At 35.7% G+C, this 24,499-nt stretch overlaps 1 protein-coding gene across 3 annotated transcripts in view; it reads right to left on the bottom strand.

Moving 5' to 3' along the window:
* WDR11 (WD repeat domain 11) overlaps positions 1-24,499 on the bottom strand; it is an 83,743-nt gene that overhangs the window by 56,690 nt on the left and 2,554 nt on the right. For 2 of the 3 annotated variants that reach the window (XM_072624286.1, XM_072624296.1), the window contains exons 3-11: positions 24,248-24,405; positions 22,406-22,579; positions 20,480-20,666; positions 17,684-17,849; positions 15,537-15,651; positions 14,493-14,688; positions 14,104-14,207; positions 10,138-10,314; positions 3,719-3,803 (exon numbers count right to left, since the gene is read on the bottom strand). In XM_072624286.1, the coding sequence (XP_072480387.1) occupies positions 3,719-3,803; positions 10,138-10,314; positions 14,104-14,207; positions 14,493-14,688; positions 15,537-15,651; positions 17,684-17,849; positions 20,480-20,666; positions 22,406-22,577 (1,202 nt within the window). In that variant the 5' untranslated portion in view covers positions 22,578-22,579; positions 24,248-24,405. The remainder of the gene's footprint in view (positions 1-3,718; positions 3,804-10,137; positions 10,315-14,103; positions 14,208-14,492; positions 14,689-15,536; positions 15,652-17,683; positions 17,850-20,479; positions 20,667-22,405; positions 22,580-24,247; positions 24,406-24,499) is intronic. The other variant, XM_072624278.1, reaches the window with a different exon arrangement.

The raw sequence follows: 24,499 nt of genomic DNA, 5'->3' as shown, positions 1-24,499 counted from the left end.
CAGGCCCCCTCAGGAGGCAGAAGCGGAGGTGGGAGCAGACCAGGGCTCCCAAAGCAGGCAGGAGCCTGGATCCATTGTTGAAGGTCTCTGCATAAACCCCCTGAGGGAACTGAGCCCCGTGAGGCGGCCCTGCCCCCACCTGAGCACCTAAACTTAATCTCACACTGAATAGCAGCCCTGCCCCCGCCAAAAGCCCTGAGGCTGGGAAGCAGCATTTGAATCTCAGACCCCAAGTGCTGGCTGGGAGGATCTGGAGGCGAAGTGAGTGTGAAGAGAATATTCAGAAGTCAAGTCACTGGCTGGGAAAATGCCCAGAAAAGGGAAAAGAAATAAGACTATAGAAGGTTACTTTCTTGGTGAACAGGCATTTCCTCCCTTCCTTTCTGATGAGGAAGAACAATGCTTACCATCAGGCAAAGACACAGAAGTCAAGGCTTCTATATCCCAGCCCACTCAATGGGCTCTGGCCATGGAAGAGCTCAAAAAGGATTTTGAAAATCAAGTTAGAGAGGTGGAGGAAAAGCTGGGAAGAGAAATGAGAGACATGCAGTCAAAGTATGAACAGCAAGTCAGCACCCTGCTAAAGGAGACCCAAAAAAATGCTGAAGAAAATAACACCTTGAAAAACAGGCTAACTCAATTGGCAAAAGAGGTTCAAAAAGCCAATGAGGAGAAGAATGCTTTCAAAAGCAGAATTAGCCAAATGGAAAAGGAGATTCAAAAGCTCACTGAAGAAAATAGTTCTTTCAAAATCAGAATGGAACAGATGGAGGCTAATGACTTTATGAGAAACCAAGAAATCACAAAACAAAACCAAAAGAATGAAAAAATGGAAGATAATGTGAAATATCTCATTGGAAAAACAACTGACCTGGAAAATAGATCAAGGAGAGACAATTTAACAATTATGGGACTACCTGAAAGCCATGATCAAAAAAAGAGCCTAGACATCATCTTTCATGAAATTATCAAGGAAAACTGCCCTGAGATTCTAGAACCAGAGGGCAAAATAAATATTCAAAGAATCCACAGAACACCGCCTGAAAGAGATCCAAAAAGAGAAACTCCTAGGAACATTGTGGCCAAATTCCAGAGTTCCCAGGTCAAGGAGAAAATATTGCAAGCAGCTAGAAAGAAACAATTCAAGTATTGTGGAAATACAATCAGGACAACACAAGATTTAGCAGCTTCTACATTAAGGGATCGAAGGGCATGGAATAGGATGTTCCAGAAGTCAAAGGAACTAGGACTAAAACCAAGAATCACCCACCCAGCAAAACTGAGTATAATACTTCAGGGGAAAAATTGGTCTTTCAATGAAATCGAGGACTTTCAAGCATTCTTGATGAAAAGACCAGAGCTGAAAAGAAAATTTGACTTTCAAACACAAGAATGAAAATTTGACTTTCAAACACAAGAATGAAGAGAACCATGAAAAGGTGAACAGCAAAGAGAAGTCATAAGGGACTTACTAAAGTTGAACTGTTTACATTCCTACATGGAAAGACAATATTTGTAACTCTTGAAACTTTTCAGTATCTGGGTACTGGGTGGGATTACACACACACACATGCACACACGCACACACACATAGAGACAGTGCACAGAGTGAATTGAAGAGGATGGGATCATATCTTAAAAAAATGAAATCAAGCAGTGAGAGAGAAATACAGTGGGAGGAGAAAGGGAGAAATGGAATGCGGCAAATTATCTCTCATAAAAGAGGCAAGCAAAAGACTTATTAGTGGAGGGATAAAGAGAGGAGGTGAGAGAAAAACATGAAGCTTACTCTCATCACATTCCACTAAAGGAAGGAATAAAATGCACACTCATTTTGGTATGAAAACCTATCTTACAATACAGGAAAGTGGGCGATAAGGGGATAAGCAGGGTGGGGGGGATGATGGAAGGGAGGACATGGGGAGGAGGGAGCAATTTGAGGTCGACACTCATGGGGAGGGACAGGATCAAAAGAGAATAGAAGTAATGGGGGACAGGATAGGATGGAGGGAAATATAGTTAGTCTTGTACAACACAACTATTATGGAAGTCATTTGCAAAACTACACAGATTTGGCCTATATTGAATTGCTTGCCCTCCAAAGGGAAGGGGTGGGGAGGGAGAGAGGTAAAGAAGTTGGAACTCAAAGTGTTAGGAACAACTGTCGAGTAATGTTCTTGCCACTAGGAAATAAGAAATACAGGTAAAGGGGTATAGAAAGTTATCTGGCCCTACAGGACAAAAGAGAAGATGGAGACAAGGGCAGAGAGGGATGATAGAAGAGAGAGCAGATTGGTAATAGGGGCAATTAGGAGACAGCCCAGGGCCCTAAACCCAACAGAGTTTACTACTACTCCTTGGAAATAATATCTGCCAAACTTCCAAATCTGCTTCCAGTCCAACCACTCACAGCAATAATGTAGAGTCCACTTGCTTTATCACCATCACTATTAAAAACTGACCAACTACTATCAACAGGAAGATAGGCAACAAGAGCCCTGAGAGTGATACCACCCCTTGGACGGTCCTGTTTCCAACCCATTTCTCATAGCCATTATCAGGGGAGACAGGTACTGTAAAACAGGAGCTAGCCCTCCCCACCATCTGACAACCAAATGCCACTGATAAGGCAGGAAAGAAAGTGCACCTAAAGCACTGATGCACCACAAACTGCCCTTGAAAGCTTGATGGAGAGAGCTTTGGGAACAGAAATGCTTCCAGCCCAATGACAAATAGGCCAACATCAGAAACCAACAGGATATTATCAATGGAAATAACATTAAAAAAGAGGTATTATCGCTTGCTCTTTCTATCTGATTTGCAGCTACAACCTCCCACCTGTGCTGCCTGGCCATTAGAATAGGAGCTCTCAGAGAACAGAGCCCTGCCTGGTTTTCCTGTGTATATTCCCAGTGCTTAGCACAGTGTTTTGTACTGTGTGTAGTAAGTGTTGTAGAAATAAATGTATGTAAAATTAAGAGCTTAAGTTTCATTCATTTATCCATTCATTCATTCATTCATATGAGTCTTTTTCAACAGCATTTAAACTAACAAAAAACACACCAGTAAAAGTTAACTGACTGAATTAACTATAACCAAAATGTCATTATTTTAAAGTAAATGTAGTTTATTTGGTTTCAATGTTTTATTAGGCAGCACTATTTCTCATCACAGGAATGAAAGACACACTAAATAACTGTCAACAAGGACACATGAGTTTCACTGAGAAAAAAAGTAAGTCTTAAAAATCAAATAAATAAGACATAGCAATAAAACAGAGAAAGAATTCTCAATAGTGTGATATTCTATGAACGAGCAAACAGTCAGAGCTCACTCATGATTAATAAGAATTTTATTTAAAACTTTCATATTCTTAATTCAGCATTTATAATGAACTATTTATTGCATGATGCAGTGGGAAGAATGGTAGACATGGAGTCAGAAAAGCCAGGTTCAGATTCCAATTTTATCACTGCCCACTGGACACTTGGAGAATAATTAACCTAATTTTAAAATGAGAAGTTGTGCTGTACTAGTTCCTCCTGCTCTAGGCCTGTGATCTCATAATCAGAACACATTATTTGCTACTGAACCACACTCAATATAGTTAAAGATATAAAAGCTATCTTCCCCCTCCCCAGTTTTAATTGGTTTAGCCTTCATTTTTTAGTGTAATTTTAACCCCCCAAAAAAACGTCTCCCATAAAGACATACTCACTTGACTTCACAAGAGTGAATACTTAATTCCTTGTGCAACAGTCCACTGGTAAGATGGTACACCAGTACAGAACCATTACTTGTGCCTAAAAAAGGATGAAACAAAAAGATTTAGCATGTCCTCAAGTTCAAATCCAAATAAGAATAAAGGATTTTCCTTTACTTAGATTTAAATGCTTTATAACGTTTCCTACCACCCCACTATTGTAATTCAGAGAAATCCAGAGAAAATGTTCTTTTTTCCTTCCTCTAGCAACAAAGATGGAACTTTGCTTAGGTACTTGGAGAGTACTTGGAGGGCTGGTTCTCAACGAAGTTTTAAAATATTAACTCAATGTACATCAAGACCTTATACTCTGATTCAAAAGCTTAAGCTTTTAGAAAACTCCAATATTACAATCTGGTTCCTGAAATTGCACATATAGGACAATGAAGTTCAGATTTCTGCTATTTCTGCATTTACTTTTTATGTAGCCCTCAAGAGAAATTTTAGCATTTGTCCAAGCAGTCATTACAGAGTCCTGCAGGTAATTATTACAAAGGTTCAAATTTTAAAATGAATGCATCAGCAATAAATAAGCCTTAAAGCCATGGTCACAGTGCATGTCCTAATATTTTATTAAGAACTGGTGAGTATGACTGATAGGCTACTGTCTGTGATCTCTGAGTTTATAAAGAATGGGAGAAAAGTCAAAGAATTCAAGAAGGATAAACATTGTCTTAGAGATTTTCACTTTCACTTTCATTTTTTCTTGGTATCTCTTGGACCTAACAAAGTGCCTAGAAATGTGCTTAATAAATACTTGTTTGACTTTCAATAAAAGAAAAGAGATTTTAATCCAGGAACTACAAATCAGTGAGTCTGATTTCAATTTCTGGCAATATTTTTGATTGTATTGTTAAAGGCATGACTAGTAAACAGCTGCAAAAAGAGGTGGTAATCATAAAGAAGCATCATGGCTTTATCAATAACAGATTATATCAGATAATAATGCCTAAATAAGCAATGATACAAAATAAGTTTATCTAAAACAGGTTTAGGGTTTAAGTATTTATTGCAAGATAAAAATAAGTTCAACAGTAGAGCCTGACAGCCAAAAAAACTTTTTAAGTTTTTAGGTGTCAGTGGGAGGCAGAGTGATCAAGACTCAAAAGATGAAAAGTCCTGCTGTATTCAACAAGATTACATCTAAAGTACTGTGTTCAATTCTACTTTTTAGAAAGGGCAATGATAATCTAAACAAGTGTCACCAAGATAATACAGGGTCTCAAGATCATGGCATTTAAGTATTAGTTCAAGGAAGTGGGGATGTTTAACCTGTAGTAGAGAAGACTTAGGCAGAGGATATGATAGCTTTCCTCAAATATTTAAAAGGTTTTCATGTAGAAAAAGGATTAGATTTATACTGTTTACACAACAGGTCAGAAATGAGAAAAATAAGCAGTTTGATGCCAGCAAAAACTTCTATGCAATGAGAACTATGCAAAAGTGGAGCTGGCTGTTTCTGAAGGACAATGGATTCTCCCTCACCAGATGTTTCCAAGGAAAAGCTTGCTGACTATTTATTGGATAGATTGTAAAGCATATCCTAGACATATCAATGCTATGTACTTGCAAAAGTTTAGCTCACTTGCAGAATCTATGAAGCTCCTTAGCAAAATCTTACTAGCTATGTGACCCTGTGCACATCACTTAACTCTGTTTATCTCAGTTTCCTCATCTATAAAATGGGCTGGAGAAGGAAAAGGCAAACCATTCCAAGTATCTTTGCCAAGAAAACTCCAAATGAAGATATAATTGAAAAATAGCTAAATTACAACTCTTAGGAGTAATATGTATCATTTTGTCACAGAGCAATGTAATATTTGAGTCTTTTATGATAACTGCTTCATGTTTACCATTTTGTACTTTTTAAAGATTATTTTATTTGTTTTCAGTGTTCTACAATCACTTCCATGTATCTTAGATTTTTTTCCCCTCCCTCCCCCTCCTTCCCTTCTACCTCTCCACTCCCTCCCTGAGATGGCATGCAGTTTTATATAGGTTCTACATATGCATTCCCATTAAACATTTTCACCTTAGTCATGTTGCATAGAAGAATTAAAATGAATGGGAGAAATCATAAAACAAAACAAAACATAACACAAGAGAAAATGATCTGTTCATTCTGCAATCAAATTCCACAGTTCTTTCTCTGGATGTGGAAGGCATTTTGCCTCAAGAGACCATTGGGAACTTTTTTAAGCCCTTGCACTGCAATGAAGGACTAAGTCTACCAGAAAAATTCCTTGCACACTGTGGTCGTTGCTGTATTCTGCTGGTTCTGCTCCTTTCACACAGCATTAGTTCATATAAGTCTTTCCAGGCCTCTCTGAAGTCTTTCTGTTCATCATTTCTTATAGCACAATAGTATTCCATTACATTCATATACCACAATTTATTCAGCCATTCCCCAACTGATAGACATCCCCTTGATTTCCAGTTTTTGGCCGCCACAAAGAGTGCTGCTATGAATATTTTTGTACATGTGAGACCCTTTCCCATTTTTATGATCTCTTGGGGATACAGTCCTAGAAGCAGTAGTGCTGGGTCAAAGGGTACATACATTTTTGTAGCCCTTTGGGCATAGTTCCAAATTGCTCTCCAGAATGGCTGGATCAGCTCACAGCTTTACCAATAATGAATCAGTGTTCCAACTGTCCCACATCTTCTCCAACATTTATCATCTTCCTGTTTTGTCATGTTAGCCAATCTGATAGTATGGCTCTGTGGTATCTCAGAACTGTTTTGATTTGCATCTCTCTAATCAAGAGTGATTCAGAGCATTTTTTCATGACTATATAGCTTTAATTTCTTCCTCTGAAAACTGCCTGTTCATATCCTTTGACCATTTATCAACTTTTTATACTTCTCTTGAATCTTGTATTTGAGTATCAAATTTTCTATTCACTGCGTTTTTCATTAGGAATGCTTGAAAGTCCACTTCATTAAATGTCATTTTTTTCACCCTGAAGGATTACATTTAGTTTTGCTGAGTAGGTTATTCTTAGTTGCAATCCTAGATTCTTTGCCTTCCAGAATATCATTCCAAGGTTTCTCAACCTTTAATGTGGAAACTACTAAATCTTGTATGATCCTGACTGTGACTCCATGATATTTGAATAGTTTCTTTCTGATTGCTTGAAATATTTCTCCTTGACCTGAGAGCTCCGGAATTTGTCTATAATTTTCCTAGAAGTTTTTCTTTTGAGATCTTTTTCAAGAGGTGATCAGTAGATCCTTTCAATTTCTATTTGACCCCCTGGATCAAAGGAACTGGGTGGTTTTCCTTTATAATTTCTTGAAATATGATGTCTATTCTCCTTTTTTGATCATGACTTCCAGGTCATCTAATAATTCTTAAATTATCTTTTTTTGATCCATTTTCCCAATCAGTTGCACTTATTTTGAAATATCCCCATTTTCTTCTATTTTTTCATTCTTTTGACTTTTATTATTTCTTGATATCTCATGGAGTCATTAGCTTCCACTCACTCAGTTCTAATTTTTAAGGATTTCTTCAGTGAAGTTTTGTATGTCCTTTGCCATTTGGCTAATTCTGCTTTTTAAAGTATTATTTTTTTCATTTTTTATGTCTCTTTTACTAAGCTGTTAATTCTCTTTTCATAATTTTCTTACATCATTCTCTTTCATTCTCCCAATTTTCTCTACCATTCTTATCTCTTTAACTCTTCAGGAATTCTTGCTGAGTTTGGGTACAGTTAGCATTTTTCTTTGAGGTTTTGGTTGTAGCTGGTTTCACCTTTTTGTCTTCTGAGTTTATCTTGGTCTTTCCTGTCACTGTAGCAGCTTTTTCGGGTCAAGCTCTTTTTCTTTTCTTTTTTGCGCATTTTTCCAGCCTGTTTCTTTACTGTGAACTTTATCTTAAAGTTGGACTCTTTTCACCTGGCAGTGGGGGTGGCAGTGTCCCAAGCTTCAGGCATTTTTGTGAAACTGCTTTCAGAGCTAGTTCTGGAGGATCTTGCAAGTTTTCAGTATTCTGAAGGTGGGATGATCTGGAGACACCTGTGGTCACTGCCCTCCTGGTCAGTGTTCTGGTTTTTACCCAGGAAGGGCCCCTACTCTCCTGCAACAGCAGGTGCTAGCTTTCCTCTTGGCCCTGGAACTATGACCAGATCCCCTGATCTCTTGCAACCACAAGTGCTAGTGCTCCTCTATGTCTTAGAACTGTGACCAGGGTCCCTACTCCCTTATGACCAACCACATAAACATACACATACATACACACACACACACACACACACACACACACACACACACACACACACACGTACAAAAATATGTATATATAAAAGCTATTTTAAAAATAGGGAGAAACTAAGAAAAAAAGAAGAAAATGACTCATTTTAAATGTTTCAGGTTTTTTTTTTTTATTTCTCACTTTGCCTCCTCCTGTCCTCTTCCTTAGTCCACAAAAGTATTTAACTTCAGGTCCTCTACCTGGAAACTAGTGGTAGGATCCCTAGACATCCTCACTACTTTTCTGAATATGTGTGACAATTGTATAATGGACAACACTGAATTCTTGCTAGGGATTGAGGTCTTTCTGACTCCAAGACTAGTGCTCTAACCACTGAGTCCCTGAATTCATAAGAACTTTATTATTATTAAGGCAGTCAGAAGGCATCTACAGAGGCAGAAGACATGAGTGTAAGTCTATTTGTTGGAATGATCTTCCCCACTCCCCTTGCTCCCCCCAAAAACATATAAAACTAGCAAATGAATGAGAGAAATAGGAATGCACTGAAGCGGGAGAGATAGAATGGGGAAAATTTTCTTACATAAAAGAGCTTTGCAACGAAGAGCATTCTCAGTGGAAGGGAAAATAGGGGTGAGCAATGCTTGAAGAACCTCATTCCCATTGGAAGTGATTCAAAGAGGGAAGAATATATATACACATTTGGCTGGATATAGAAATCCATCTTACTTACTAGGGATATAGAACAAAATGAGATAAAAGATATAAGGTAGGGATGAAGACAGGATGGAGAGAAACGCATAGTTAGTCATTTTAACTGTGAATATAAACAGGATCAACTCACCCATAAAACAGAAATGAATAGCAGAACACATTAGAAACCGGAACCCAACAATGTATTGGAAACAAAACTTGAAATAAAGAGACATATACAGGGTTAAAATAAAGGGTTAAGGCAAAGTCTATTATGCTTCAGCTGAAGTAAAAAAGGCAGGAATAGTAATCATGATCTCAAATAAAGGAAAAACAAGACCTAATTAAGAGAAATAATCAGGAAAACTACATTTTGATAAAGGTACTACAGAAAACGAAAATAATATCAAAAAAATTCTATAGCAAGTTTCTCTGATAAAGATTTAATTTCTCAAATATATAGAGAATTGAGTCAAATTTGTCAAAATAAGAGCAACTGTCCAACTGATAAAAGGTCAAAGGATATCAATCATCAGTTTTCAGAATGATAAATGAAAGCTATTTAGTTGTAAGAAAAAATGCTCTAAATCATTACTGATTAGCAAATTAAAGCAACTCTGAGGCACTCCCTCACACCTATTAGAAATGACAAATGCAAAAATAAGTACACTAATAAACTGTTGATGGAGTTGTGAATTGGTCCAATCATTCTGGAGAATAATTTGGAACTGTGCCCAAAGGGCTATAAAACTACATACCCTTTGACTCATCAATACCACTACAAGGTCTGTATCCCAAAGAAATCAAAGAAAAAAGAAAATGACATATATACAAAAAATATTATAGCAGCTCTTTTTGTGATGGTAAAGAATTGGCAAATGAGGGGATAATCATCAAGTGGGAAATGACCAAACAAGGTGAGGCACATGACTGTGATGGAGTACTAACATGCTATAAGAAATGACAAGTGGGGTAGTTTCAGAAAAAAAACATGGCAAGCCCTAGATGAACTTTTAAAAACTGAAGTGAGAAGAACCAGGAGATTACTGTGCACAGTAACAGCAACGTTGTAATGATAACCAACTGTGAAAGACTAATCTATTCTGATGATACAAGGATCTAAGACAACTCCAAATGACTCATGAAAAAAGAATAATGCTATGCACCTCCAGAAAGAGAAGTAATGAACTCTGAGTGCAAACTGAAGTATAATTTTCTCTCTTTTTTGTTTTTTTCTTTGTGATATGTCTAATATGGAAATATGTTTTGAATAATCTTATGTATATATAAGTAACTGATACTTTCCTTGCCTTCTGAGTGGATAGGGGAAGGGTGAGGGGGATAGAGGGCATTTGGAACTCAAACTTTAAAATGAATGCAAAATAATAACATAAAAAAACAAACATATTCCATCTACTACATTATATAACTGTGAAGTGTTCTGAAGATGAACTTGTCAAATACTCACCAACAGCAAGCAGTGGCTGATACTGTTTTATATTTTTTGTGGTAAGTGGTGGGCACATACGGATGGCAAACTGTGGCAAAGGAAGTCCTGAAAGAAGTCCCGTGAGCAGAAATTTCAAATGCACTTCCTGTAAGGTGGGGCCCCGTAGGTGCTCTTCTCCAGCAATTGTGCTTTGCCCTGATTTACAATCAAAACAGCAGTCTATTAATTATAAGCAATTCTGACCTAAAAAAAATACTTTAACTTGCCAATAAAATCAATTTTATGTTCCCAGAAAGAATATAGTATTTTAAAGAAGTAGAAACTGAACTCTTCAAAAGACATGTCAGGCCTTGGAGATTCTACATATGGGACCATTTCGCTGTTTGCCTACATGACTGACCACCTTGTGTAGCCTCAAAGCATGTATGACTACAAGACATTTGTAGTACTGCTAACCAGAATCCATCAACATTCCCTATGACCCTTCCAGAAGCATGGATTCAAATTCGGCTATGTAACTTCCCTGGACAAGTCACTTTCAATATCTCTGTTTCCTTGAGTATAAAATGAACGGGTTAATCTGATGATCTTTAATGTCCCTTCCCAGATTTTATGATCTTTTAAGACTTCATTCATGGCTTCAGTCAAGGTTCTATCTCCTGGCAGGCAGTGACCAGGATTAAAGGGATGGTAGTACTGCTATAGCTGACCACTGTCAGGTCACATGTGGAGGCTTATGTTTAGAAGTAGGGGGCCACATTTTAGGAAGAATACTGATAAGTTCGTAAGCAGGGTAAAGGATTTCAAGATCATGCAAGGATCAAATGACAGAACTAGTGACATTTAGCTGCGAGAGCAATGAAGAAAGGTATCAGTACAAGAGAAAAGAAATCAGGATAAAATAATAAGATGACATTAGCGGGATAAAATAACAGATGGTATTAGAAACAGCTGAGATAAGCGTTAGTCTTTGTGAAACTACTATATATACTTAAAAAGAAAGATAGAAAAGTAGTTAATTTAAAATCTAATCAACTCTGTAAATCGCCCTTCAGTCTATCAAACTAATAGTAGGATACTCAAAGGAATATACTCATTTTAGTTCCTATATCGCCAAGTGTCTAGGCCATGTTAGTTATTTTATGTTTCTGCGTAATTTACAATTTAAGATTTTATGAGACGTTTCTTTACATAGTACATTAAAGACGTCATTGTTATCAGTCTTAAAATACAACAGTTCGAAGTACATTATAAATATCTCAATTGTTAAGTTAACCAAAAGTAAAAAAAAAAAACAAAAACAAAAATAAAAAAATGCCAACAAAAAAACTGGGAGAAGTTAAAAAACAAAACAAAAAATACGTTTACAGTAAGGTATAAAAAAAAATGGTGGTAACAACCACATCAAAATCTAAGGTCAATTTGAAAAAACAAAAACAAACTAAAAAACAAGAGATGTTGGCATAAAATGAAAAATGAAAACCATTCTGTATATATCCTAGGTATTCCCAGCATTAAATCGAATTCCCTTCTTAGACAAGGGAACCTTCCTCTATCCTTCCTTCATTAAAGTATTTGCACTTAAACAAATCACAGGAGTTTACATCTTAATGGTCTTTATTGGATGAGTATAAATCAGTCCAATGCTTTTAACTGGATAACAAGAAAATGCTTTCCATTATCACAGAGTACACACTGCAGTGCAAATTAAAGGTTTAATTAAAAGTTATAATTAAAATGTTTAAAGTAACAAAGCCTTCCTTAATTAATGCTTTTAAATCAATTGTATTGTCAAGAACTGCTATGCAATCTACACTATTTTGTCCCTTTAAGAATGCTATTTTGCGCTCTTTTAATACCTAAATCTTATAAAATGTCTGAATGAAAAAACAAACCTGCTGCATTAAAACTATGAGTTTATGATACATGTATTCATTCATTCATTTATTTATTTGGAAAGGACAATTTACTCTGAAAACTATGGTCTGTGTTACATTCAATTCAACATTTATTTAGCAGCTATTCTGAGCAAAGCACCCCGTTAAGGACTTCCAATATAGCACAAACTATAAGTCTTCTATAAAAAAATAATAAAAATATTTGAAAAAATGTGATCTGAGACATAACAGAGAAATAAAAGTTTGGAAAGAAGTAGCTTATGGCTGTAGGTGCACTTTTGATAGGTAATTAGCAAAAGAGTTACAATCATTGCAGGAAGAAAGACTGGCCCATGCCTCACCCATGTGAGGGTAGAGGCAAGAAAGCTCAGGGCTTATGGAGAACATTAAACCCTCTAATCTGGCAGCAGCCAGACTTTCAAAAGAGGAGTAGAAGGAGACAGGGAGAGAATTCTAAGTTAGGGTCAGATCCTGGGGAGCCCAAATGGCAGGCTAACAAGTATCAAATTTGTCTGTTAAGGATAAGGAAGTCATTGAAGACTTTTGAGTACAGACATGACCTCAGTGCTTGGCTTCAGAAAGATTAATCTTACAGCAGTTCATAGTACAGGATGGAAGGTGGAGGCAGGGAGAACTGTGATAGGCCAGTCAAGAGATTAATGTGATCCTGAACTTAGGAAGTGACAATGAAAAGAATGAAAAGAAGGGAAGAGAGACGATATCCACAGCAGAGATCAAATCAGCAGGAATCGGGAACTAACTCAATATGATGGTTGCGGGGGAGGGAAGAATCAAAGATGACTCTAAAGCTTCTAATCTAGAAAATGAGGGGCAATTATGGTAACAAAAACTGATCACTGATAAAAAACAGAAATGACACGAAAAGGTTTGGGGCAAGATGTGAATTGCCCTCACCATGCCAAATATGACTAAAATTTCCAATGATGGATAGTACTATAGGTATGTAATTAGAAAAAATATAAATGCAATCAGTAAGAATTGTCCAATTCCTAAATACTCATCTAGTTATAATGGAGGAAAAACTATTAGTGAGTAACTTTACCATACTGGCAGTGGGAACTTCCCAATTAGGTATATAATTGTCTAATATATACAAAATTGTTTGCAGATTTAAAAAAAATTTCATATTTTAAAACACGTCACCCCGAAACTGATTAAAAATATTTTTTCTTTCTCCTAAAATTTTCTGGCAGAAGTGTTTTCAAAATTTGAAATGCTCTAAAGATAACTGAGACTCAATTTTGTCTTCACAAAACAATGTTATTAATGATTGACTTAATTATAAAAATGAGTACTTCAAAACTGCTCAGAATCCTTATTTGTAGTTCTAATTTTAACATGTAATCTCCTTGAAGCTAAGGACAGCTTACTTTTTGAGTTTATAGCTCCAGAACCCAACAGATTGCCTTTGCTAAGAGTAAGCACTTGATGTCTGTAGAACTTAAAACAAATTATAATAATTTAGACATAATACTGGTTTTATTTGGAGAGTTGTTTTAATGCTTCGAAGTACTTTTACACAAATTATCTGGTATAAACAAGTTCTTTAAGGGAAAGGGCCCTCTCCCTTTTCTGATTTTACATGGTGTGCAGTTTCAAAAAATGTTAATTCTCATCCTGCCCCTCCCACACAAAACCCACCCTGAAAACACACATACACACACAAAACGTGAAGAAGGCAGGGCATATATATTATTATCATCAATGTCAAATGAGGAATCTGGAGGCTCAAAAAAGTGAAAAGACGTGCCTAACAACACGCAGCTAGTCAAAAAGACAGGAGAGGAACTAGAGACTAATTTGTTGGATTCCCAATTGTGCTATATGATTTCATGATGCTTCTCATTAATGAACTTCAATTCCAACAAATCAAATTCCATTTTATGACAATGTAGCTATTTTCCAATTTAAACACTTTATACCTCTATTATATATGAAACTCATCTATATTTCAGTTTTCCAAATTCTAACTTTAATTTTATACATAACTGTATATCAATGGCTATGCTGATTTTCCCCAACACAACAGTCCAGAATAATATTGGGGAGAAAACCAAAAACTTACCAATCATGTTATCTAAAGAAAGATCTGGCAGTTTATTCTGCAATGCTCCTACAGGAATTCCACAGAAAGATATTGGTGAATATAAAGGTGATGCACCTGAACTGCTGCAAAGAAACAGTTGTTGCAATTTTACAAAACTCAAAATAACTGGAAACTCATGACATGTACTAACTCAAACTATTAATTTCAGATTATGGTCCTAATATTGTTTCTTGGGTTATTTTCCCCCAATATTTATCTCTTTTGCCTATATGCAAATCTTCAACTTGTTTCTCATTTATCCCACTGAAATAATTCCTTGTATTCTACAAACCACACAGTGGTAGTAGTAATACTGCTTGAAGTAACAACAATATTAAAAGGCTGTACAAGTCTAAGAATTAAGTTACCTGTTACGAAAGTTTCTATAAGAAACAGTAGATTTCAATTCCCATATCATGACTCTTCCATCACTCACAATGAGAGCAGCAGAATTTTCATTAACAGGACAACACACCATACTGAATGGACGAACAGTTTTGGTCACCCTAATTGCATCACACTGGCTTCGCAAATCATAGGTCAGCTCCTGAACTGGATCTGGATCTTTGTGTAAAAGAATTGCTAACATTATTCCAGAAATGAACAATTTCAATCCTGTGACTATATTAACAGAATGGGACTATGACCAAATTGTTTTAAAAATCCACTTTATGAAACTAATAATTTTATAATGACTCCATCACAGAAAGATTATTCAATTCCTAGAGAAGACAAAGATAATACTTAGGATAGAAAGCAAATTTAAGTTCTGAAATAACAACTTGAATCAAAATCTTTTGAAAAGATGTTTTTGGAAAGGCATTCCCACAACACATGACCAAATAATACTATGTAGTGATTAATGAACCTCATTCTTCATTACTACAAAAAAGGAATTCCTCTAAGACTTAAATCAGTGCTCTTCAAGACTTGCTATGGCTTCAAAGGTAGCAGCCCTGAAGCCAGCTTGGTGAGGACACTATCATAAGCCTAGATCTGAATTCTTTTCAATCATTTTCCAACTTAGCCCCAGGCTGAGCACTCTTATTAGTTCCTGGGGCGATCCTCATATCATCATGGGGCATCACAAGAGGCTTTTAATGGAAAAATAGATCTCACACATTTTTACAATCCGCACTCTAAATATAAGAACTTACAAGACTTAACCACTCAATTACTGCCCCAACAGAGTACACAATTCTGCTAACAATAAATTCTATTCTTCAATAATAGAATTAACAATCATTTTGCCTTTGTCTCTTATGATTCCAAGTCACTTTCAAATGGAAATATCTTAAAACAGAAGTCCAAAAGCATGGAGTATAAAGTGGGTAAAGAAAAAGAAAAGAGTATAAAGTGAGTAATGCTCAAATATACACCTGTACATAATAACATATCTTATATAATATTACCTGACTCTTCATTTGAAGTTCCCAAAATAGCATTATAAGATCTTCGAACTCTTAAAGTTATACAACCATTTTCATGTAGGCAAAATAAGCCATCACGCTGAAAGCAGGGGATTACCTAAAGGAGATTTAACATTTGATTCTCAAAATACAGTGGATTAATACAGCTTTTTAGATACTGTGATATTTATGATAAAAACAATTAGGTGGAACAGTAGATAGACCTCTGCACCTACAGTCAGAAAAACCTGAGTTTCAATCCTGTCTCAGACATTTACAAGCTATATGACTCTGGGCAAGTCACTTAACCTCTGTCTTCTTTAACTGTTAAAACAGGGATAATAGAAGCTCCTAATTCCCAGAATTGTTGTGACGATAACATGAGATAATATTTGTACAGGACTTATCAAACATTAAAGCACTATATAAATGCTTTATTATTAGGTATTATTTATGCTAAGCAGATCAACCAAGAAAAGGAAAAGATCACATTTTTAATATATATTCAGAATTCATTTAAGCCACGGCAGGGGGTAGGGTGGGGTGGGTGGGTGTGTGCATGCACACACACGAGAATTCTTCAGCATCAGAAATTTCCAGGGTGATGATGCCCTCCAATATCAAAGACACACAGAGTTTAAATGATTTGTCTAGTGTCCAAGACTTATTAATAAGTCTCAGAGACTGTATCTGAACACAAAAGCTTCCCAAATTCATGTGTTTAATTAACACCACTTATGTTACTCAGTGTTCCCAGAATATTCTTGGTCATTTCAAGGGCAACATAAACTCATTAAGAATTATAGAGAAAAGGAAAAACAAAATAACATACTTGATTATTTTAAAGTTTAACAATCAAATGTGGCCAAAAGAAAAATGACAGGATAGAGTAAGTGCAAGGTTTGAAGTCATTTGCTTCTGACACTTATTAGATGGCTCTGTCACTTAAACTTAATGTGCCTCAAATAACTCCCCAGGAACTCTCTACTAAGTTATAGATGAGTGAGAAGAATTTCCCAACTGATGAAATCACATTTTTCACATTTATGTATCACATTTACAATACACATATAGTGGGGGAGACAATGGATGCATGTTGAACTGAAAATTAAACAAAAAAGACAATGGCACTTCAGTCACAAAATACATATATTTTATCTTTTAATGTTAATTTTAATATAAAGTAAAAGAACTGAATAATGTACAATAACTAAGCTTGGCCCTAGAAGAGTTAAGAAATCGCATCTGTTTCCTCTGCAGAAATAAAGGACTACAGGTATGAAATATTGCATAATCTGTCAGATGAGTTAATTGTTTTTATAAACTGCATCCTCCCTCCCTTTCTTTTTTTAAATCTTTTTTTTTACAAAGACTACTGGAATACAGCATTCTCACAGGTCTCCCTGCCTCAAGTCTCTCCTCACTCCAATCAATACTAAACTCATGTGCCAAAGCGATTTTTCTGAAGCACAGTAGGTCTGACCTTCTTACCTTTTTACTCCATAAGCTTCCATAGCACCCTATTACCTCCAGGATCAAATATAAAGGTCTGTTTGAGCATGAAGGTCTTCACAACCTGCCATCTTCCTACTTCTCCCATCTTCTTACAACTATCCTCCTCTTTACTCACTTGACAATCCAACTACAACAGCTTACTTGCTGTTTCTCTTGCCTGACACTCTATCTCCTTCCTTGTTTCTTTGCACTGAGTGTGCCCCATATCTGACCACTCTCTCACCTCCACCTATGAGTTTCCCTGGTACTACCTTCTTTAAGAGACTTAATACCAGTCCCTTTGAGATTACCTTCCTACTCTGTACATATCTGGTACATATCTATTTATTTATATATTGTGTCCCAATTAGAACATGAGTCTGTCAAGGGGAGCAGGGATTGTATTTACCTGTCTTTGCAAATCTAGTGCTAGCACAGAGCCTGACACATAGTAAGTACTTGATAATCTTGGTTTTTGACTGACCAATTTACAAGACAGGTTGTTCAGAAAGGGAGGAGAGCCCTATTCAGAAAAGGTCATGTAAAAATAGATACCAATCTTTAAATTTTTAACTTCTTTTTTAAAGATGTAAAAGATTAAAAATAGTAGTTTCATGCACAGCCAAGGAAAATAAATTGCAAATTAGAATGGATACCTGTAGAAATGGTACTCCTGTTCTCTCTATTGCAATTACACCTACTGTCTGGTTTACTTCAAGGTCAAGGATTAGAATTTCTCTTGGATAAAGCAACAACATGTGATTCCTTTTGGAAGGTAGGTATGACAACTGAAGACAATCATTGAGTGTCACAGATTCAGCACTGAAAAAAACATACACATTGAACATATTACTAAATGTTTAGTCTAAACTGATGTAAACTTAAAAATTTAATTTCATGTTCTTGTCATATAAACCATGAGTTACAAATTATATTTTTGGTTCCTGAAATGGTCAGCATGGGCCTTCATCAAACGCTACAAAAGTTAGAGCATGGCAAAAAAAAATCAAGTTAATCGCTAATGTTGCACTCCAAGACATGGTGTAACTTTGTGAATTTAAAATAGGAGCTATTTTTTAACAAGTTTAAAAGTTCCGTGATGTTGTAGGATCACAAATACGAAAAAAGTAAATACTAACACCATGCACAAAATTCAGCTTTATACTATTTTATAATTTGACAAATTAACCAAGCTGCTACAGCCAACACACACAGACGCACGTGTGTGTGCACCCACGTGCAAAACATTTCCAAATTTTCTTACTAGAGATATCATACTAAATGTATAACACAGGGTGTCCTGAAATAGAAATTAGGCAGAATCAATAAACTTGGTTTTCATTCTAGACTTAGATCTGCCACTAAGCAGCTTTGTGATGCTGGGGAAATCATTTTCCCTTTTGTCAGTTTCTTCAACTGTAAAGAAGAGCTTGTATAAAACTGAGATCGTTTCCAAAAAATGTTTTATTTTTGCTATTTCTATCACAACAGTAACGACTATAGGAAGACTATGAAATGTAGTTAAAGGTTCTCTAAACCACAAGATGGCATCTTAATCACTAATAACAAAAAATTTTCAATTAAAACACCATTACATGAAATGTTCTTTTAATAAGAATGGATGTCACAACTAAAGTATCATATTATTTGCTTTTTATAAAATCATTTAAGTAAATGTCTGCAAAACTCAATGTTAAGATCCATTATTTAATCTGAGTTACCTATGAAGATATTTCAAATTTATAACATGAACTTTTGGCAACTTCTAGAACTGATAGCCTCTTAAAGCTAGAAAGCTCATTACTTCTCATTCTACAGATAAGAAAAAGAGCTAGAGATGTTATACCCAAGGCAACTCAGTTAAAGAGTGAATGGTAGGGCAGATAAACAGAACAAGTATGTTCTGATGCCTAATCTAGAGGTCATTCTACTTCACCATGCTACCTTATACTGTTCTGGAGATTCTGGGAAACTCATTACCATAGTAATACAAAACTACATTTCCTATTTACTATGTAGGTGAGAAAGATTCAATGATGTAATAATTATCTTATCAAAGAAGTCTTTGTTAAATGCATACTCACTGTGAGTCACTGCCCTGGCTGCTGGGAATACAGTCATAAATGAAACAGTTCCTGCCTTCAAGGAGCTCATGTGACAAGATACATGTAGATATATTTTTGTATGTATATGTATGCCTATATACACACACATATAAAGATATTCTATGCAAAATAAATATATTACATACACTTTTATATATAATAAAATAAATACAAAGGAATTAGGGAAGACAAGTACTCAAAGCTGTGGGAACACAGGAAAAAATTTCAAGCAGAAAACAGTTTTTATGCTTGAGATGAACTGTGTATAAAACCAGGGCTAAGACGCAGAGAGGAGAGAGTACAGTCAAACGGTGGGAGCCAGAATGTGAGAACATGACCCAAGACTCCACAGTTAATGGATGCCACCTTGAATGAATATAAATAGCAAAGCAGCTCTAACTATCCCATGGGAAAACTTGCAAGTAACCCAGGGCCACCCCTGCTACTATGCCTTCTTTGTTCTGTTTCTATATACTGTCTGACCTGTCATAAGGTGGAGGCACGGGGATCCATTACTCTGTCCTGCCACAGCTCAGGACTATCACATGAGTAAACTGCACTAAAATTCCCCAATTAACCCAATAAACCCTAATAAATCTACACACACACACACCCAAACACTGGCATGGGTTGTCCTTCTTTGTTTGTTATCTCAGTATTTTCGTAGAGGGTTAACCACCTTACAATTGGCATAATCAGGGGAGAACAGACCTGCATCCTTACAACTGGCATAGTTGGCAGGATCTGCATCTTTACAACAATTCAGGCATTGAGGACAGTCAGTAAAAAAGCCCAGAGACAAGACAAGAAGTGCTACACGTGAGAAATAGCATGAAGGCTAGTTTGGACTGTGTGAAGGGCAATTATGTATAATAAGGATAGAAGAGCAGGTTTGAGATCGGTTATGAAGGGTCTCAAATACCAGACAAGTCTGTATTTGATCTAAAAGGTAACAGGGAGCTGCCTTCCAAATCTCTATGTAATGACCCTGAAATAATCTTCAGAAATCTCACTCCATCTCTTCTAAATCAAAACTAAAGTGTAAACATCAGGTAAGAAGATGGAATCATGGAATAAACAGATAACTCAAAGTTCACGTTAATACATTTTGATGTCTGATGCTTCACCTGGTTCATGAATTAGACATTTTAAACTCTCAAGTCATCACTAAAACATGTGCTGGATAAAAATACAAATAAACAAAATAAAAGTGCAGCTATTCCTTTGGTGATTCAAAACTCAAAATAAAAAATGAGAATGGTAGGAGAAAAAAGGAAGAAAATTAATCCCCACTATTAAAAGATAACTTCTGATTGTATCTTGCTACTAAATAAATACAGAGCTTACCTAGGTTTCTCCTGAGTGATCAATATTTTGACTTTATTGAGAGCTTTCTTGGCACCCGTGGCTGCAGCTGCCTTATTATGAGCTGGACTTGAATGTGGACTGGATATGTAAACTTTTTTCCCTGAGCTGGCAGGAGCTTTGGATGGAGAGAAGTCTGAGATGAATACAATCCCCTCACTGGTGAGTACTGCATTAGAAAAAGGAAAGTAGTCATTAAAGTCAACCAGCTTTATAAGGGCTTTATTCTAGTACAATGCTGAAAGGGAAGCCATGCTAAATTCAATGCAGTTCTATTGGTACATCATATTTCAGAGCAAAAATTTCATCTAGAAATTAAAGAGAAGTAGGTGTTTTACTACAAAATTCATCAGAGGCCAATGTGATCAGCTCTTATAAATCAGTTCTTCATATTAAAAAGATACTACAGGGTTATTGGAAGAATAAAGACTTCCCTGATTTCCCAATCCCCAGTTTTAATCAGATGTGATTTTCTTTTCCTCCTCTGAATCTTTTCATTTATAGATCTCTTAGAGCATCTCTTGTCACCTAATTTGTACCACTGCTTGTAGTTCTCTATGGAATTGTCTCGTCTCCCCAGATTATAAGTTCCGTGAGGGAAGGGTTCTTTGTATACTCCTCAGAAGTCAGCAGAACATACAGTAAGTATTAAGTAATGTTTTGCTGAATTTGAATCAGTACTAAAGAAGTACTGTTTTTTGCAAATTAATACAGCATACTGATTATTATAAATTCCTTCTTATATTCCTTAACTTGAAAATAAAGCAGTAATTTTAAAGTGTAAGCTTTATGCAGAAGAGATCTTACACTTTATATATTTCACATAGAGACTAATAATTTGATTTGTTAATAATAAATATTTAATTGTAACAATGAACTTAAGGCTAAATGTATCCTTTGTATTCTAAAGCAACATTTTTGTCCCTGAGTTTATATCTTTTTCTAAGTGGGAAAGGGACAAATTTTTAAAAAAATAATAAATACAGAGCAACGCTGTCTTAATGCTACCTGAAAAGAGAAAAATAATAGAATAATTATTGCATTTGGTAGTCAAAGTTTTCAGGTTTAAAAAAACAAACAACAAAAAGTTCCCCACCTGGCACTTGAGCAGAAAATCAAGAAAAATTTCTAAAGGACAATTAATTGTAACAGAGGCTATTTGAAAAGTACTGATCAAAACCTGAAAAATGTAAGTCAACCCAGATACTGATTCAAGTTACTACAGATTCCAAGACAAACGCCAGCTTCATAGTTCATAATGTTACATTCCGAATCCAAAGTGAAATAGTCTACACCACTACATTTTTAGCAAAACTTAGTCATAAGTATCTTAGATAAACACTTCAAGTAATGAGCACACATATTAAAGTACAGGGGAAATTATTTGGGTTTATACTCTTTCTTACATGCCATTGTTTGACAACTCAAGGCTACCAACTCAAGTGGGTAGGATAAAAGTCACAAGAATTCAATTTAAATACAGCTATTAAGACCAAATGAAACCACTGACTCAGCTCTTCCTAAGTCATGAAAAATGAACTTAATTAAGTCTGAACTGGAATATATTGGCATAAAAGCTATCTTAAGTTGATAATTACAATCTTCTCTCTTTGGGTACTTTATTTCTAACACAAATTCTTAACACAGTGCCAAAATGTCCCAATATTTTTTATCAGCAACTATTATATTGCATGTCAGCACAAGGCAGAAATTCAAAGTCCAAAAATTAAGAAAAAGCTGGAAAACTAAAAAGCATACTTGCCCACTTTAAGACTCCTTTAAAGTGTAGTCATAGATCGTCCCCCCAATCTATTTCTGTCATTTTAAGAGAAATATCAGAATTTCTAGTTCAATATTTTATAAATATATTTTTTTCTTAATCCTCTGATACAAATAAATATAACTCACAAGTTAAATGTGAAGGATCAAAGGGGTCGAAGGAAAAAGAAAGTATGTTTTCTGCATAGCTCTTCTTCCAAAGTTTGGTGCCAGTGTCTGCGTTCCACAGCACAATGTAGTTAGGTGGATGGATAGCAAGGAGCAAATCTCGGGAAGCATCCTGATTCCATAGCCACTGCATGTCTGTAGAAATCACATAAAAGGAGAAAAATGTCTGAAGAAATATCATTTAAATTATTCTGAGAAGCATGGCAGCACAGGGGACAGAGAACTAGCCTTGAAGAGAAAGAGACTCAGGTTCAAGTCCTGCCCATAGTGGCCTCAGGACCCGGAACAAGTCACTAACACTCTTGGTTCCTAAGGCAACACTCAAAAACCATATGTTATAAGGCAGGTGCTGGTTTGCATTGCTGGAAGGAGTTTCCTAAATCAATGAAATAATAGGTGCAGGCCCAAAAAAGTATTATTTTTCTAATCTGTCCATAAGATCTGGTTTTATGTAAAATCTTTACAATCTTTACTAAAAATCAAATGTCAAAACTATTAGAACATAAAAATGTAAAGTTAATTTGTAACAAACAGAAATTCATGTTAAGGAAGACTTAAGGTCATTCAAATTTAATATGTCAAGACTTGTATATGTTGGTGTCAATACCCTCCTGGTATAGCATAGTCTAATTTGTTTTTCTTCCTGTAACACTTTTGAGGACAATGCTCTATTTTCATGCATGCGCACTTCAAACTAGATAAATGCATAAGCACAGGAAAACTACAGACTCAAAAACTGTGAACTGAATAAAGGCTATTCTTTTTCTAAGTTAGGTAACCTAAAGACAACATAGGCGACCTTGCCTTTAAAAGAAGGAAGTAATGGTGGATGATTCTAATCAGCAAGTGATCCCAACTCATTCCCAATAGACTCCAGAATAGAACACCATAATACTAGCACTACAAGGGTTATCAAACCTCACAACATGCAGTGATAGCACTGGAAGAGTCACTAGAGCTCATCTTATCCAATCATCCTCATTTGATTCACAGGGAAACTGAAGACCAGACAGAAGATATAGCATACGATGTTTTTCATTAACAGCTTGACTATTCTCAGGATCTCTGTATTAAACACTTTTAATAAGGGTTTGATTATCTGAGATACATAGAACAATTAATTGAAATCTATGACAAAAAGCTGTTCCCTAGTAAATAAGCAAAAGAGTGGAAATCCATCAGTAACCATCGAAAACATTCACCAAATCACTAATAGTAAGTACATACAAATCTAAACAAGTCTGAGATTTCCCTGACAACTACTAAATTAGCAAAGCTGACAAAAGACTGAAGTAGTGCTGGGAGTATTTAAGGAAAAAGAGAAAAAGGAACACTTTTTTTGTTGAGTTATGAAATTCTGGAAAGCAAATTGGAATTATGCAAAGAAAGTGACTAAAATATTCACCCCCGCTGACTCAAGAGATTCCCCTGCTTGGTAGATACTCCTCCACTGGCAAAAATAAAAGATCCACATACAAAATATTCATTGTAGCACATTAGATAATAGCAAAGAACTAAAAACCAAACAAATACCTACTGATTAGAGACTGGTTAAATAAACTATGGTACATTCATGTAATGGTTTATTACTGTGTCCTAAGAAACCACAAACAATACAGAGCAGGATAGGCATGCTTATAAGAACCGATGTAAAGGGATGCTGACTACAGTCAGAAAACAATATACACAATGACTACAACAATGAAAATAGAAAGAAAAGTCACAATAAAACAATTCACATCATATAATGAAAGATTCTATCTTGAGAGAAATTTATATGCAACAAGCACAAACTTTTCTTACCTACCCTGAATAGGCTTGTTGTGTTCTTGTATTTCACATCGAGCTACTCCAGTTGCTACATCCCAAACAATGATCTTTCCATTGATGTCAGCAGAAGCTAAGCGTAAAGAGTATGGGGAGCCAATATTATGGTGGTAATTTTCTTTGGCCCATTTAACCTGGTGTCAAGAACAAATCAAATCATCGTCACACTTATATATTGAATTAAACACAATATTCACTGCAGAATCAACTAGGTTAGAAAACAAATTT

This window comes from Notamacropus eugenii, chromosome 1 (assembly GCF_028372415.1).
Source record: "Notamacropus eugenii isolate mMacEug1 chromosome 1, mMacEug1.pri_v2, whole genome shotgun sequence".
NCBI lineage: Eukaryota > Metazoa > Chordata > Mammalia > Diprotodontia > Macropodidae > Notamacropus > Notamacropus eugenii.
This window is presented reverse-complemented; position numbering and strand designations above follow the sequence as displayed.